This window comes from Melanerpes formicivorus, unplaced genomic scaffold (assembly GCF_026170545.1).
Source record: "Melanerpes formicivorus ecotype bairdi unplaced genomic scaffold, bMelFor1.0.p_v2 SCAF_83, whole genome shotgun sequence".
In the NCBI taxonomy this organism is placed as follows: domain Eukaryota; kingdom Metazoa; phylum Chordata; class Aves; order Piciformes; family Picidae; genus Melanerpes; species Melanerpes formicivorus.
The window spans coordinates 1,545,394-1,560,471 of NW_027142435.1; the positions used below are offsets into that span (position 1 = coordinate 1,545,394).

Below are 15,078 nucleotides of genomic sequence, written 5' to 3' on the forward strand. Positions count from 1 at the left end.
AGGAAGAAGCGAAGGAGGCTGGGAGGAGACCTCCTGACTCTCTACAACTCACTGGAAGGAGCTTGGAGTGAGGTGGGGTTGGTCTCTTCTCCCAGGGAACAAGGGATAGGCCTCAGGTTGCCCCAGGGGAGGTTGAGGTTGGACATTAGAAGAAACTCCTTCCCTGGAAGGGTTCTCAAAGCCTGACCCAGGCTGCCTGGGGGGGCTGAATCCCCATCCCTGGAGGGGTTTCAGAGCTGCAGAGCTGTGGTGCTGAGGGCCATGGTTCAGCCCCAGCCTTGGCAGAGTCAGAGGATGGTTGGGCTGGAGGACCAGAAGGGGCTTTCCAAGCACAGTGATGCTATGACTGAGCAGTGGATTTACATCTCCTAACTCTTCTCTGCCTCAGGGCTCCTGGCAGGCATTCACCCTTCACCCCTCCAGTGCACATCAGGGTGGGTAAGGGAACATCCTCCAGGTGTTCATAGATTCATAGGAGGGGTTGGGTTGGAAGGGACCTTCAAGATCATCTAATTCCAACCCCTGTGCCATGGGCTGGGACACCTCCAACCAGCCCAGGTGGCTCAAAGCCTCTCAGTCTTGCTTCATAAGAGAGATGCTCAAGCCCCTTCCTCATCCTTGTGGCTCTCCAGGGGTGCTTAGAGTGGCTTGAGCTTAGCTCTCCTCTGGCTGGGGCTTGAGCTTAGCTCTCCTCTGGCTGGGGCCTGAGCTTAGCTCTCCTCTGGCTGCCTCTGAGAAGCCCTTCCCTGGCATTTACCTTGGCAGGCTCCGGTCCGGATGTTGGGAATGAAGCCTCGGCGGCAGGGGTGGGGCTGGGCAGGGCACATCTCACATGGGTGACCCCAGGCCCTGCCAATGGTGGCACAGCACATGGTCTTGGTGCAGACAATCCCACTGAGCTGGCCCTGGCACATCTGGTTGTTGACTTGGCTGAAGCAGGGGCCGGTGCGGTAGTCTGAGGGGCGAAGGAGAGCATCCAAGGGTTAGACCAAGACACAGCCTGCAGGGTTTGCTGCCCCACACAGAGAGCCTCTTCCCCTTCCCACCACCACAGCCTGGCAGCTGCAAAGTCACCAGAGAATGGGTTGGGTTGGAAGGGAGCTCCAAAGCTCCTCCAGTCCAACCCCCCTGCAGTCAGCAGGGACATCCTCAAGCGGATCAGGTTGCCCAGAGCCCTGTCCAGCCTCACCTGGAATACCTCCAGGGATGGAGACCCAACCAGTTCCAGGGCTCCACCACCCTCATGGCAGTGCCATGGAAAAAACCAAACCCACAAATCTACAGTCATGGAAAGACCAAAAAAAGACCAAGCTGGAGAGCAGTACTGGAGCTGCTGCTTTGCTTTCTGCTCTGTGCTTCATGCAGAGGTTCCTCAGCCTGCCCTTCCCCAGCCTGCCCTTCCCCAGCCTGCCCTTCCCCAGCCTGCCCTTCCCTAGCCTGCCCTTCCCCAGCCTGCCCTTCCCTAGCCTGCCCTTCCCCAGCCTGCCCTTCCCCAGCCTGCCCTTCCCCAGCCTGCCCTTCCCCAGCCTGCCCTTCCCTAGCCTGCCCTTCCCCAGCCTGCCCTTCTCTAGCCTGCCCTTCCCTAGCCTGCCCTTCCCTAGTCTGCCCTTCCCCAGCCTGCCCTTCCCCAGCCTGCCCTTCCCCAGCCTGCCCTTCCCTAGTCTGCCCTTCCCCAGCCTGCCCTTCCCCAGCCTGCCCTTCCCCAGCCTGCCCTTCTCTAGCCTGCCCTTCCCCAGCCTGCCCCTCCCCAGCCTGCCCTTCCCCAGCCTGCCCTTCCCCAGCCTGCCCTTCCCCAGCCTGCCCTTCCCTAGTCTGCCCTTCCCCAGCCTGCCCTTCCCCAGCCTGCCCCTCCCCAGCCTGCCCCTCCCCAGCCTGCCCTTCCCCAGCCTGCCCTTCCCTAGTCTGCCCTTCCCCAGCCTGCCCTTCCCCAGCCTGCCCTTCCCTAGTCTGCCCTTCCCCAGCCTGCCCTTCCCCAGCCTGCCCTTCCCCAGCCTGCCCCTCCCCAGCCTGCCCTTCCCTAGCCTGCCCTTCCCTAGCCTGCCCTTCTCTAGCCTGCCCTTCCCCAGCCTGCCCCTCCCCAGCCTGCCCTTCCCCAGCCTGCCCTTCCCCAGCCTGCCCTTCCTCAGCCTGCCCTTCCCTAGTCTGCCCTTCCCCAGCCCCACAAATGTCCAGGCAGGAGGTCTGCAGAGGTTAAGTTAGGCAGGGAGCTGAGAGGTTGGGGTTTTATGTTGCCAGTCCCTGGCCTTGCTGTGTTCAAATCTCTTCTGTGGAGGTGAAAAGGTGCTGAATGATTTCCCCCTTCCCCCCCCCAAAATAAAAGCTCACTGCAGTATTCTTGCAGTCTCTATCTGCAGGTGGAACCCACAGAATGGGTTGGGCTGGAAGGGACCCCAAAGACCATCCAGTTCCAACTCCCCTGGCATGGGCAGGGACACCTCCTGCTAGACCAGGACAGCCAAGTCCTCATCCACATCCCACTGCTGGACACTGGAAAAGGAAGGTTGAGTGAGCTTGAAAGAGGCAGCAGGAAGAAACCTCAGCCTCCAGTGGGGAATTCACCTCCTTCCCAAGAAATGCACCAGCAAAGACCAAACTTCTGAAGGACAACTACCTGTGAGAGGGCTCCTGGCAGAGGGGATCCATACCTGGGCTGGGAAAGGGCTTCAGACACCTCCTGGGTGTGCAGATTTCCTTCATAAAAATCTGATTGGTGCCTCATTAAAAAAAGTTAATAATTTGCCCATCAAAATTAGCAACAGATGGGAGCTGGAATGCAGCCAAGCTTCCTGCTCCAGACTGCAATTTCCTTGGCTTCTTTCCCTTCCAAAGAAGTCAGCTACAGAGGGAAAAAGTAATCTCTCTTGGTGCCTTTCTTTGTGGTGCTCTCCTCACAGCCCTGCTCTCATCATGGGTGAATCCCACCAGGCCTCAGCAGAGCCAGCTGGGAGCTGCACACTTAGCCCTTTCCTCTCCACACCTCGGTTTTGGGGCTCTGCCTCGATGTGAGTTGACCTTTCTGAGTCAGCCAGAGCCCTTCTCTAGGTACCACCCCAAGGAGCTCAGCCACAGGTTCCTCAGAGATTCAGTGAATCCCAGAGTGGCTCAGGGTGGAAGGGAGCTCAGAGATCATCTCCTCCAACCTCCCCACCAGGGCCAGGGACAGCTCTCAGTTAGGTTTGGCTGCTCAAAGCCTCATCCAGCCTGGCCTTGAGCACCTCCCTGGGCAGCCTGTGCCAGTGGCTCCCCAGCCTCATGCTGAACAACTTCTTCCTCAGCTGCAGTCCAGCCCTGCTCTGCCTCAGCTTCCAACCACTGCAGCCAGCAAGAGGAGTCAGCAGTGAGGTTGCAAAGGGCTCTATGGAATCACAGAATCATTAAGGCTGTGGAAGACCTTGGGGCTCACCCAGTCCAACCATAACCCAGCTCCCATGGCCACCAACTCACATCCTGAAGCACCACACCTACAGCTTCCTGAACACCTCCAGGGGTGGGAGCTCCACCACCTCCCTGGGCAGCCTCTGCCAATCCCTGACCACTCCTGCAGCAAAATCAGTTGTTCCTCATCTCCAGCCTGACCCTCCCCTGGCACAACTTAAGCCATGACAGAAGCCTCAGCCAGCTGGCACGACCCACAGAGGATCTGCCCCCTTGCTGCTCTCTCTGCTTTCAGAGCCTCACCTGCCCCAGGCAGGGCTCTGCAGCATCACCCAGCCTGCACCAGGGATGTCAGCAGATGCTGCAGAGCTGTGCTGGGTCTTATCTGCTCAACCCTGCAGCCAGCACAGGCCCCAGCTGTGCTCAGAAGAGGAAGTGTAACAGGAGTAGAGCTCAGTCCCTGTGTCCATGTTGGGATGGTTGTCATGGAGATCCTTAAGATCCCCCAGAGCTAATGATGGTCATTCCAACCTGAGGTCCCTGGGGAGACACTGGGTGGGATCCCTGCCATTACAAATGCTCTTCCACCACATTCCTCCTGCAAGCAGCTTCCTGAAAACCTCCCTGTAGGCATCCTGAACTTTCCTACTCAGTGAGTCCAGGCTGCAAGTGCAGGAATGCTTCCTGGTTGCTGTGGACATCTGCTGTCAGCCATGCACTGCATGGAAGGGCTGGGAGGTTCCAAGGGGTTCAAGCACTTGAAGACATCCCTGACAGGCTGGGGAGCAAGGGAGAGTGCCACTGGCAGGGGCCCAGCCCAGCAGAGCTCAGCCTCCTTGGCTCCAGGATGGGTGCAGCCTTTGTTGAAGGCTCTGCAGTGCAGCAGCTCCTGGCCTCTGCAGCTCAGAGCTTGGCACCAGACCACTGAAGGTCCTGAAAGGCCACCAGAAGGTCTCCCTGGAGCCTTCTCTTCTCCAGGCTGCCCAAGCCCAGCTCTCTCAGCCTGGCCTCACAGCAGAGCCCTTCCAGCCCTCAGATCTTCTCTCTCTTTCTGTTCTCAATGAATGACTTCCATCAGCAGGAGGTTTGGTGCCCCAGGCACAGCCCTGCCACTCCTTCTGTCTGTAACCTTCTGGACTTCTGGAGCACAACCTCCAGCCAGCGCTGGGAGCCAGCAGGAGCTGCAGCAGCCAAGAGAAGGCACTCAGCTGGCAGAGCCCTCTGCCCAAAAAGCTTCCCACACAGCTCTGGCTGCCTGCTCCCTGGAGAGCCCACAGAGCAGCCTGGCCAAGCCCTTTGGGACCTGTTGGGCCAGCTGATAACTTCCCCACGAAGTGCTGAGGGAGCAATTCCTGCCCTGCTGCTGGGGAGACCATAAAGGGATGGGAAAGCAGAGAGGGGAACAGCATCCAAGAGCCACCAGCCAAGAGACCAACAGAGGGGAGCCAACCAACCCCCCTGTGATTATTCCTGCTGCTGGGAGTGGGGGAGGCAGGGATTTGCCAGGGATCAGAGGTCTCAGCAGCTCCAAGGCTCTGCTGAGGCTCTCAGGCTGCGCTGGGACGTGACAGCCTGGGTGGGAGGGGGGAGATGGTGGACAGGAGGAGAACAGCAGTGAGGGTCTCCCAGTCAAGGGCTCCTTTCTCATGGAATACTTTCTCCACCTAGTCATTTCCTTACCTCATCCAAACACAGCCACATTCCTGATGTTTAACTGTTTGGACTTGAGCAGAAAAGCAAAAGCTGGCTGGGGGTGGCTCCTCAGGCCAGACATTCCAAGTGCTGCAAAAACACACTCCAAGGAAATAGTAAAGGCAGAACTTTTTTCAAGTTTTCCTGTCCTATTTTTACAGTTTCCTGTCAAAGCCTCAGCCCTGATGAAACCTGAGAGAGAGCTCCACAGCACAACCCTCCTCCTCCTCCTCGTCCTCCTCCTCCTCCCAGGGCTCTCCCACTCCAGCAGCAGCTGAGCCACAAAGCACACAGACAGCACCACGGGGCCAGGAGCACCAGAGGGGTTGTAGGGAGGCCTGGGAGGGTTGGAGCTGGGGTGGATGATCTTCAGAGGTCCCTTCCAAGCCCTGGCACTGCCATGCTGGCTCCTCCATCCTGGAAGAGACCCCCAGGTTCTGCCTGCTAGGCACAGAGGTGGAGGGGCAGGGATGGAGGTGCTGGGAGTGGCACAGAGGTTTGGTGGCTCCAGACTCTTCCCCACACAGCTCTGCCTGCTCCTCCTAAAGGCCTTTGGCAGAGGTCAGGGCTGTGGGCAGGCTCCTGGAGATGGAGGGGAAAATACCTTGGGGCTGGGGGCTGGACTGGAGAAGGTTCCCCCTGCATTGGGTGCTCCTGAGGGAGGGAAGCAGAGCTTCTGTCTGCCAGGTGGGAAGCATTTGGGGGCAGACTTTGCCTCCCTTCCTTCTGGGACAATGAGTTGGGAGGAGGTGATGGCAAGGATGCCACTGAGCAAGAGCTTCTGCATCTCAAGGGGCAATGCAGTCCCCAGAGGGGAGCTGAGCTGGCTCAGGCATCCCTGCAGGGCCACGAAGCACTTTGTGGTCCCTTTCTTGCCAGCACGATCTCTGGGGGGGTTCCAGCCGATGGGATGGGATCTGTCCAGCCCTACTCAGCCCTTCACTAGGAGCAGCACTTGGGAAGCTCAGGGCTGTGCCTGCAGTTCGAAGGGAGCAAAGGGACCGTGTTGCTCTTGGCTGCTTCCTGCTGTGGCTTTCACATGGAGGGGAAGGGATCAGACACATCCTGTGTGGCTGCTCCATTTCTCCTAAGCCTCCAAATTCGACTGAAAATTTGGGGAGGGGATGGGGGGCAGGGAAATCATTATGAAGAGGAAATAGCCTATTATGAAAGGCAAAAGCAAGAGCTTATTATTGCCATTATGAAGGGGAATAGCTGAGACAAAGCCACTCCTAATCACTCTCCTCTGGAGGGGGAGGTGGGAAGGCTTTGCCAGCAAGAGTAATGGAGACTCCTGCAATATTCCCACCATCTGGAAATCCAAGTGGATTAAAGCAGAGTTTATGCTGAGGCACAGCATCCATCAGTGTGCTGCAAGATGGTGTCTTGGATCCTGCTCTCTGTTTACACATGGCACAGGGTGTCTGGCACTGGGAAAGCTACGGCTGGAGGGAGGGATTTGGTTTCCACACACACACAACCCCCTCCTTTTCCTGACTATGAGAATTAGACCCCACCAAGGTTTGAGGGGACTTGCTCTTCAATCACCTCCAGACAGGAAAATCCACAGCAATCCTTCCAGTGCTTAAGTATCTGGAGGACTGGGTCCAGTTCTGGGCTCTCCAGTTGAAGGATGTACTGGAGAGCATCCAAGAGAGGCTCCGAGGATGCTGAAGGGACTGCAGCACCAGTGTGAGGAGACAAGGCTGAGAGCCCTGAGGCTGCTTGGTCTGGAGGGGACAAGGCTGAGAGCCCTGAGGCTGCTTGGTCTGGAGGGGACAAGGCTGAGAGCCCTGAGGCTGCTTGGTCTGGAGGGGACAAGGCTGAGAGCCCTGAGGCTGCTTGGTCTGGAGGGGACAAGGCTGAGAGCCCTGAGGCTGCTTGGTCTGGAGGGGACAAGGCTGAGAGGGAATCCTACTGATGATGATGTTATTGGGAGGCAGGGACACCTCCCAGCTAGACTCAGATGCTCCAGGCATCTGGAGAGGTTCTGAAAGGCTGGGGACTGAGAGAATAAATTAACCTGAATAAATCCAACTCCCTGGAGAGGTTCCAGGCTTCTTGAGCAGGCTGGGGATGAGAAAGAGCTGCTGTAGAGTCCTGGAAAGGCTCAGGTTGGAAGGGAGCTCAGAGCTCATCTCCTTCAACCCCTTGCCATGGGCAGGGACAGCTCTCAACTAGACTCAGCTCAGAGCCCAAGGCCTCATCCAGCCTGGCCTTGAACACCCCCAGAGAGGAGGCAGCCACAGCCTCCCTGGGCAGCCTGTGCCAGACTCTCACCACCCTGGTACTGAAGAGCTGAAGAAGAGGACATGAAGACCTAGCAAGGACCTCCTGCAGTGCCCCAAACCTGGGCACCACAGTCTCCATGGAAAGTGCTACTCTCCAGATCTTATTTTCCCACCCTCAAGGCAGACTTTCCCTCATGGAAGGCAGCAGCTGGCACCCACAGGGAAGGCTCCAGCACTGGGGATGGAAAAAATAACCCCAAGGTAAACCTCACCCTTGGAAACCAGGAGGAGCTTCCACACCTCCACCTGAGTCAAAGGCTGCCACTTTCTCCAGCACATTTTTTCCTACTTGCAGGAGCTGAGCCCTGACATCAAAACTGTTTCATTTTTCCTGTAACTCTTAAAAAGAGAGAAGCCCAAGTTGGCCTCCCTGCTCCCCACAGATTCACTTTTCCTGTGCTGCAGCTTTTTTCCTCCCACACTGATGTAATTGTGAGGTCATGTTACCACATGGCTGCCTGGGGTCAGCCCCTCAGAACTTCGGGGATGGAGATGTCAAGGAGGGAGAGGAAATGATGCTGAGGTTCTCTGAGTACCCAGCGATTAAGGTATTTACCTCTGGAGTGGAGAATTTCCTGAATGAGGTGTGAAGGTGGTTAGGAGGCTTCCATCACAAAGCAGCCTCTCACTGGAGCCCCAGAGCAGTGCAGCTCATGGAGCCCAGGGCAGCAGAAGCTGTTGCTTGGCTCTCAGGAGTTTGGTTGATTGGAGTTTAAAAGGGGAGGGGAAGGGGGGAAAAAGAAAGATAAATTCTCTCTCTCTCTCTCTCTCTCTCTCTCTCGTTTGAGGCAAAAAAGAAAGTCAAATGGAAAGCCCTGGAGGAAGCTGGAGGCAGAGCTGGGGGGGTGGATGGCAGCACCACAGATGGGCACTGCTTGGGCCAGCTTATAATTGGCACCCCCAAAGCCCTGCCAGGAAGGTGACCTCAAGGGGATGAAAGGGAAAAGGAGACCTCAGAGGGGGGAAAGGGAAAAGGAGACCTCAGAAGGGGGAAAGGGAAAAGGAGACCTCAGAAGGGGGAAGGATCAGCTCTCTGAGCACTGAGAACAACCAGAATTGAGCTCTTTTTTTCCCCCCCTGGAGAATCCCAGCTCCTCAGCACAGATCTGAGTGGCTGTGGAATGGGTTGGGAGCTCTAGGGGAGCAGGGGGACTCAAAGGTCTCTTCCAGCCTCAACAGTTCTAGTGGTCGATGAGGAACATCAGCCTGTGTGGGAAGGAGAGAGGTGAGTGAAGTCTCACCAGACAGTGAATGGCACTGAGATGCCACAGAGATGCAGGCAGGAATCCAAGGGGTTTCCAGCACACTCAGCCACGTTCCCAGCTCCATCAGGGAGCCCTGGGCTGAGACCTGTCCTTCCCTACACACAGCCTGAGCGTTTCAGGTTGGAAAAGCTCCTTAAGCCCATCGAGTCCAGGCTCTGCTTGGAATTAACCTTCCTTCAGAGATTAAACTGAGAGCTGGGGATGCTCCCTGGTGCTTCCAAGCTGCTCCTTGAGCCTGGTTTCACTTGGGAGAGCCCCAAGGACCCTTGCAAAGACCTCAACCACCACAGCCCCAAGTGGAGAAACCAAACACAAACCCCACAGCGGCCAAGTCTCCGCTCAGGGACTTCACCTCACCAAGCCCAGAGACGGAGCAGGGCTTCATTTTCTCCTTGGAAGGGTTAAGTTCTTTGCTGTCAGCCTGACTACTGCTGCTGGGTCACTCAGCACCACCTCACCTGGCTGCAGACCCAGAGCCTGTCCAGCCAGGAGCCTCCCTGAGCCGTGTCAGTTCTCCCATCGCCTGGCAGCGCAGGCTCGCTGTTTGTCTTGGCAGCCCAGCGCTGTGTGTACACAGCTGGAGAGCTTGTTTTGTCTCTGAGTACAAGTCTGGCCTAACCCAAATCTCTGAAGGCTTTGTAAAAATGCTCTCTTTATTTAAAGAATTTTATACATTACAAGATGTCTCCAAAGCTTGCCCCTGCTCAGACCCCTTCCTTCCTTCCTTCCCCGGCCTCTCCAGGCACGCAGGGCCCAGCACACTCCGGAGCTCTCACTCCTGGCATTGCTGGGTCCAGAAGTCTCTTTAAGAAATGTCCAGCTCCTTTTCAGTTAGTTAGTTAGTTAGTTATTATTTACTTTGTGTTCCACACACAGCCAACTGTCCATATGGGTTCCCAAACCTCAACACTTCAGACCCTTGGCAGCTAGGAGCGACCCAAAGGAACACGAGGGAGAGTGAGCAGCTCTCCAGATGCAGTTCAAGGGTTTAGGGGAAGGAATCTTGCAAGGTAGAGCCTTCAAAAGAGAAAGGCTCTAAAGGCTCTTGTCCTCACACCCTGCCAGGGGGTCCAGCACACCTTCCCAGCACTAAAGCAGAGCCAATCACAGGATCATTGTGCTTGGAGAAGAGCTTTCAGCTCATCCACTCCAACCAGTCTCTAACTGCCAAGGCTGGGGCTGAACCATGGCCCTCAGCACCACAGCTCTGCCCCTTTGAAACCCCTCCAGGGATGGGGATTCAGCCACCCCCCTGGGCAGCCAGGGCCAGGCTTTGAGAACCCTTCCAGTGAAGAAGTTTCTTCTAATGTCCAACCTCAACCTCCCCTGACAACCCAAGGCTGTTTGCTCTTGTGTTATCTCTTGTCACTAAGGGGAACCAACCTCCACCGGGCTCCAGCCTCCTTTCAGGCAGCTGCAGAGAGCAATGAGGTCTCCCCTCAGCCTCCTTTTCTCCAGGCTGAACACCCCCAGCTCCCTCAGCTGCACCTCATAAGACCTCTGTGTGTGTGTGCTGGCCAAAGGCAGGGAGAGGGCTTTGAGAGCATCCAACTGCAGTGCTCAAGAGGTCTGCAGGAGGAGACGGAGGAGGAGGAGCTGGGAGCAAGGCAGAGTTCCTTCAATAAAGGTCTGCTGGAGGCTTTGAAAGACCTCTCCCTTCCCTGCATCCAATAAATGTGAGGCTCCAGCCACAGCAGAGGCCTTTTACAGGGCACCTGCAAGCGTGAGGCTCAGCAGAAACCTCCTGCAGCCCAGGGAACATTGCACAAGCCTGTCAGGTTCTGCCTGGCCGCTGCTCAAGCAGCGCTGACTGATCCTGGGCTACCGGAAACCAACTGTTATTCCTATCTCACCCTCTAAATCATGGTGCCAAGAATCCCCCAACATGGAAAAAACAACATGAGGAGGCAAGAGCAGGCCAAGTTTGGGACATTGGAGCTGAACAGAATCAGCCCAAACGTGGGGAGGGGGGGAAGGGGGGGGGGAGGAGAAGCCAGGAAAGCAGAAAAGTTCCAGGGTGCTTTGATCTCAGTCCTGGGAGTTTTACACACTGGCTTCGTGTTTCAGTTTCATTTCTGCTCCCTGCCCCTCTGCCCCCCACCCCCCAACCACCCCCCTCCCTGTGCCAACAATCCTATCAGTGTGGTGTGGTGTCCACTTCAGCCAGCAGCAAAGGGAGAAGCCACAGAGGCCAGCCAGAGCCTCACAGCCCAGCCAGAGCCTCACAGCCCAGCCAGAGCCTCACAGCCCAGCCAGAGCCTCACAGCCCAGCCAGAGCCTCAGCCTTGCCCACAGTGCCCAGCTGGAAACCCACCCTGGTCCCTCAGCCCAGGCTGCCTGGCTGGGGGACAGCAAAGCCACATGGCACTGAGAGTCCTCTTCTCACTGTGGCTCTTCCTGCAGCAATTTTGGTTGGCCCTGGCTGGGCAGCTGGCATGGAACAGCCTGAGGCTGACAATAAACCAGAGCTGGCTTCGTGCTTCCCTTCCAAATGCTTTTGCCACAGTAAGAGGTTTGGGTTGGGCTGGTTGGGTTTTTAATTCATGGAAAACCTTAAGTTCTGGTCAGCAGGTTCCAGGCTTTTCCCCCAAGTGAGCCTAGGAACTAACCCAGCAAAGCAGCTTGCAAAGGTTGGGACCTCGACCTCTGGGAGTTCCAGGTCCATGCTCACTGGGGGATTCTGAGCCCTGGGCACTGATGACATCAGGAGTTGTAATTCAGGAACAAGTTCTGCCCCATGAGGGGGGTGGAACACTGGGACAGGTTGCCCAGGGAGGTGGTTGGGGTCCCATCCCTGGAGATGTTCAAGGTGAGGCTCAACAGGGCTCTGAGGATGTCCCTGCTGAGTGCAGGGGGGGTGGGCTGGGTGACCTCTGGAGGTCCTTTCCAACCCAACCCATTCTATGACTATGATTTGTTTTGTAATGGTAACATGGAGCTGACCTCCTTCCCCCCAAATGCCTCCTCCAGCACACAGCACAGCTCCAACCCAGGCCAGAAATGGAGGTTTGAGTTGGGTTGCAGCTGGGCAAAAGGAGCAGGGGGCTGCAGAAGTGGGGAGCAGAACACTCGCCCCCAGCCCCCAGCCCATGGAGCTCCTGCCTCAGCTGGCCAAGTCCTTACACTGCCAGCTGTGTGTGGGCCCAGCTCCACCTGCTGAACCCAGAATTCCAGCTGTGGCCTCCCCACTGCCCAGCACAGGAGGACAACCACTCCCCTGCTCCTGCTGGCCACGCTGTTCCCAACCCAAGCCAGGATGCTGGTGGCCTTCTTGGCCACCTGGGCACACACTGGCCAACGCCTGGGGCTTATTCCATTGCCCCAAGCCTAGAGCCTCTTCCATTGCCCCAAGCCTGGAGCCTTCCTGGGGCCGTTGTGACCCGAGGGCAGGACCCAGCTCTTGACCTTGTTGAGCCCCATGCCATTGATGCAGCCTGGCCAGGTCCCCCTGCAGAGACAGAGAGCTCTAAGAGAGCCCTCTGCAAACCGCCCGAGGCTGCACCCATCCCTTCCTGCAGATCATTCACCTGCAGGCTCTGCCCGAGGCACCCCCCAGCCAAAGCCTGGGGAAGGCTGGGGGGCAGCAGGGGGCTGCGCTGGGGGGCAGCAGGGAGCTGCGCTGGGGGGCAGCAGGGGGCTGTGCTGGGGGGCAGCAGGGGGCTGCGCTGGGGGGCAGCAGGGGGCTGCGCTGGGGGCTGTGCTGGGGGCTGCGCTGGGGGGCAGCAGGGGGCTGCGCTGGGGGGCAGCAGGGGGCTGCGCTGGGGCCCTGGGGCTTACCTCGCTCGCACTGGGGGCCGGTGAAGCCGTAGACGCAGGCGCAGCGGTTGGGGCCGATGCAGCGCCCCCCGTTCTGGCAGCCATTCTCACACACAGCTGTTGGCACAGAGAGAGACAGAGCTCAGACACCTCACTCACAGCTCCTGCAGGACCCCAGCTGGGGCTGGTGGGGCTTGGAATCATGGATTTGTCAGGGACCTCAGGGCTCAGCCAGCCCCAGCCCCCTGCCATGGGCAGGGACACCTCACACCACAGCAGGTTGCTCACAGCCACCTCCAGCCTGGCTGCAAACACCTCCAGGCAGGAGGCTTCCACCACCTCCCTGGGCAGCCTGTGCCAGGCTCTCACCACCCTCCTGGGCAACAACTTCTTCCTCACATCCAATCTCAATCTCCCCACTTCTAGTCTTGCTCCATCCCCCCCAGTCCTATCCCTCCCTGACACCCTCACAAGTCCCTCCCCAGCTTTCTTGCAGCCCCCTGCAGATCCTGGAAGGCCACAGGGAGGTCTCCTCTTGGCTTGGGACATCCCCTCCACCCACCAGGAGTCTCCTGCATGCAGTGACCATACAGAGACAAAGCTGGGGAGGGTTTTTTAGTCTTTTTTGCCCCCTGGAGAATTGCTTCCTGTTTATGAATGAAGCCTTTTAGAACAGACCATCAACTCTTGTTTCACTTGAGAGGATTTCCTGAGCTCTGGAATCTGGGCTCCTTCAGGTCAGCACTGGGATTTAAATGTCAAGGGGAACTGATAGAATTGGGGGGGGGGGGGAAGCTGCACAGAGGCAAATGTTTAACGTGTGAAAAGAGCAAGAGAGGAGAGGGCTGCTGGCTGCTCACTGCCAGCTGCCCAGAGCCAAGATCCAGGCTGCTCACAGCTTCAGGGAATGGGTTGGGTTGGAAGAGACCTTCAAGATCAGCCAGTTCCAACCCCCAGCCATGGGCAGGGACAGCTCCCACCAGCCCAGGCTGCTCAAGGTCTCACCCAGCCTGGCCTTGAGCACCTCCAGGGAGGAGGCAGCCACAGCCTCCCTGGGCAGCCTGCTCCAGTGCCTCCCCACCCTCACCCTGATGATTTTCTCCCTAATCTCCAGGCTAGATCTCCCCTGCTGCAGTTTCAAACCACCTCCTCTCATCCTGGCCCAGCAGACCCCGGCAGAAAGTCTCTCTCCATCCTTCCCTTTGAATGCTGAAGGGCTGCAGGGGCAGCACCACTTCTCCACAGGACATCAGCACCTGCAGGTCCTGACGGATGCCACCACCCCACTGGGATGCCAGCAGACTGCTCTGCCTGCTGGGACACCTCCCAGAGCTCCTCCACAGAACTGCACAGCTGCCCAGCACCAGCATGCACTGGAGATGAGAAGGATAGAACCTGATGAGAGGTGCACAGCACCCTGAGCATCCTGGGCTGCTGGGAGGGGTCCCTGCCCATGGCAGGGGGTTGGAGCTGGGTGAGCCTGAAGGTCCCTTCCAAGCCAACCCCCATTCTATCAATCCATGAATCATCTGCAAGCCCTCAGGGTGGCCTTCAGTGGTCTGGTGGCAAGCTCTGAGCTGCAAGAGGCCAGGTGCTGCTGCACTGCAGAGCCTTGCACCCATCCTAGAGCCAGGGAAGCTGAGCTCTGCTGGGCTGGGCCCCTGCCAGTGGCACTCTCCCTTGCTCCCCACCCTGTCAGTGATGTCTTGCCAATATCTGAGCCATGATGAAAACTCTTCTGAGGACATTCTAGGTGGAGCTGGTGGCAGCACATCGTTAAGGTCACCTCTCACGTTCCACTCTAAGCCCTGGGCTGCTGTTATTTGATGGTCTGCCCAAGCTGGAGCTGCTCAGGGTGAGATGTTCCATCTGCTGAGCCTGCCTCTGCTCCAGCCCTCTGGAAAGCTCAGCAGAGATGAATCAGTGGGGGCTGAGGAGCAGTTGAGGGGAACACAGCCCAACTCTAGGGCCAACAGGGGCAAACTGCAAGCCAGGAGGTTCCATCTGAGCAGGAGGAGAAACTTCTTTGGTGTGAGGCTGCTGGAGGCCTGCAGCAGGCTGCCCAGAGAGGCTGTGGAGCCTCCTTGTGTGCAGAGCTTCCAACCCCCCCTGGATGTGCTCCTGTGTGACCTGCCCTGGGTGATGCTGCTCTGGCAGGGGGGTTGGACTCAGTCTCCAGAGGTCTCTTTCACCCCCAACCATTCTGTGACCTCTGAAAGTAAACTCTCACAGGCTTAGAACCTTGGAACTGGTGAGGCTGGGGGAGACCTTGGAGATCACCAAGTCCAGCCACTCACCCAGAGCTCCCAGTCCCACCACTGCCACTAGCCCACACCCCTCAGCACCACACCAAGGTGGCTTTTGGGCTCCTCCAGGGCTGGGGACTCCACCACCTCCCTGGGCAGCCTCTCCCAGTGGGAACCTCACACAGTGGGGGCTGGAAGGGACCTCTGGAGATCATCCAGCCCAAAGGCCCTGCTAAAGCAGGGCACCCACAGCAGGCTGCATGAGGCTGTGGGCAAGGGGGCTGCAGGGGAGGGGGGCTGCAGGGGCAGGGGGGCTGCAGGGGGCTGCAGAGAGCAGGGGGGGCTGCAGGGGAGGGGAGCTGCGGGGGGGGGGGGGGGCTGCAGGGGGGGGGGGCTGCAGGGAGCAGGGGAGCTGCAGGGAGCAGGGGGGGCTGCAGGGAGCAGGGGGGGGCT

The 15,078-nt window shown here is 58.1% G+C and overlaps 1 protein-coding gene across 1 annotated transcript in view; it reads right to left on the minus strand.

Annotated features, from left to right (window-relative positions):
• Window positions 1-15,078, minus strand: part of LOC137454742 (fibrillin-2-like) — an 82,061-nt gene that overhangs the window by 49,865 nt on the left and 17,118 nt on the right. The window contains exons 6-7 of the mRNA XM_068164987.1: window positions 12,401-12,496; window positions 758-955 (exon numbers count right to left, since the gene is read on the minus strand). Of these exons, the coding sequence (XP_068021088.1) occupies window positions 758-955; window positions 12,401-12,496 (294 nt within the window). The remainder of the gene's footprint in view (window positions 1-757; window positions 956-12,400; window positions 12,497-15,078) is intronic.